This window comes from Branchiostoma floridae, chromosome 6 (assembly GCF_000003815.2).
Source record: "Branchiostoma floridae strain S238N-H82 chromosome 6, Bfl_VNyyK, whole genome shotgun sequence".
NCBI lineage: Eukaryota > Metazoa > Chordata > Leptocardii > Amphioxiformes > Branchiostomatidae > Branchiostoma > Branchiostoma floridae.
In genome coordinates, this window is record NC_049984.1 from 11,468,021 (window position 1) to 11,468,938 (window position 918).

A 918-nucleotide genomic window follows, 5' to 3' on the forward strand; every position below is an offset into this window, starting at 1 on the left:
AATTTTTCACATTATAAGAATAGTCTATTTCAGAGCTACATTTCTGTGCCTATGAACAATGCTGTAACATCTACATAATGTGCATTACAGGAACAGATTCAAAGGAGGGCATGGCTGTTCAATGATGGGAAGGACCAAATTGCTGGCTTTGTCAAGGAATACCAAAACTTTGCCTTCCTAACAGTCAAGGTAAATGTTTGCAACTTATACAATCCATCCACAGCAATTCTTTTCTTGGTTTTTGTATTCTTAGGGCTGGCAGAACATGGGTTGACAATGCCTTATTCTAGCCCCACTGCAAACATACCAGACAGGCAGTACTGGCTGTCCATTTATATCAGAAAGTACTTAGTCCAATTTGGTAAATTTGGAAAAATAAACAGTGGCTGTAATCATTTTGTTGAAGGCAGGTAGTGTTCACAAGTGTCCTGTATTCAAGGGCATCGGTCCACAGACCACACACTGGGCTATGTTGAGTTGCTAAACCCCTTGTAATTGGGAGTTTAACTGATGAGTTCTACACCAAACAGACCCTGCCTTATCTGATCTCACCGCCGGGAGATCACCTTAACTTGCTTGTCTATGGTGCTGTAAAGACTTGTGTGATTACATGTGTAATGGGAAAAATACAACCACGTTGTGGATGTGGTGTAAGGGACGATGGCTTACTTGGCTTCAAGTCCACTTATGATTGTTTGTACTTAAAAGTAGATTATAGCAAGCCTGTATAAGCATTGAAATTTTATTATAAATATTTATGTAATTTGGATTCAAGTTGCAGCATGTGTAGCTGTGCCATAATAATGAAACTACTGGTACTCCCCCTTGTAGCTTACATGTTTTTATGTGGCGAAGTGAAGCATTCCTCCCTTTTGTCGAAATGTAAAAAATGCATGGACTGTAAACTTGGCAACAGCT

The 918-nt window shown here is 39.5% G+C and overlaps 1 protein-coding gene across 1 annotated transcript in view; it reads left to right on the top strand.

Annotated features, from left to right (window-relative positions):
• LOC118418097 (lysosomal protective protein-like) overlaps positions 1-918 on the top strand; it is a gene marked incomplete at its 5' end in the record, with an annotated part of 33,442 nt that overhangs the window by 29,083 nt on the left and 3,441 nt on the right. The window contains one exon of the mRNA XM_035823926.1: positions 85-189. Within this exon, the coding sequence (XP_035679819.1) occupies positions 85-189 (105 nt within the window). The remainder of the gene's footprint in view (positions 1-84; positions 190-918) is intronic.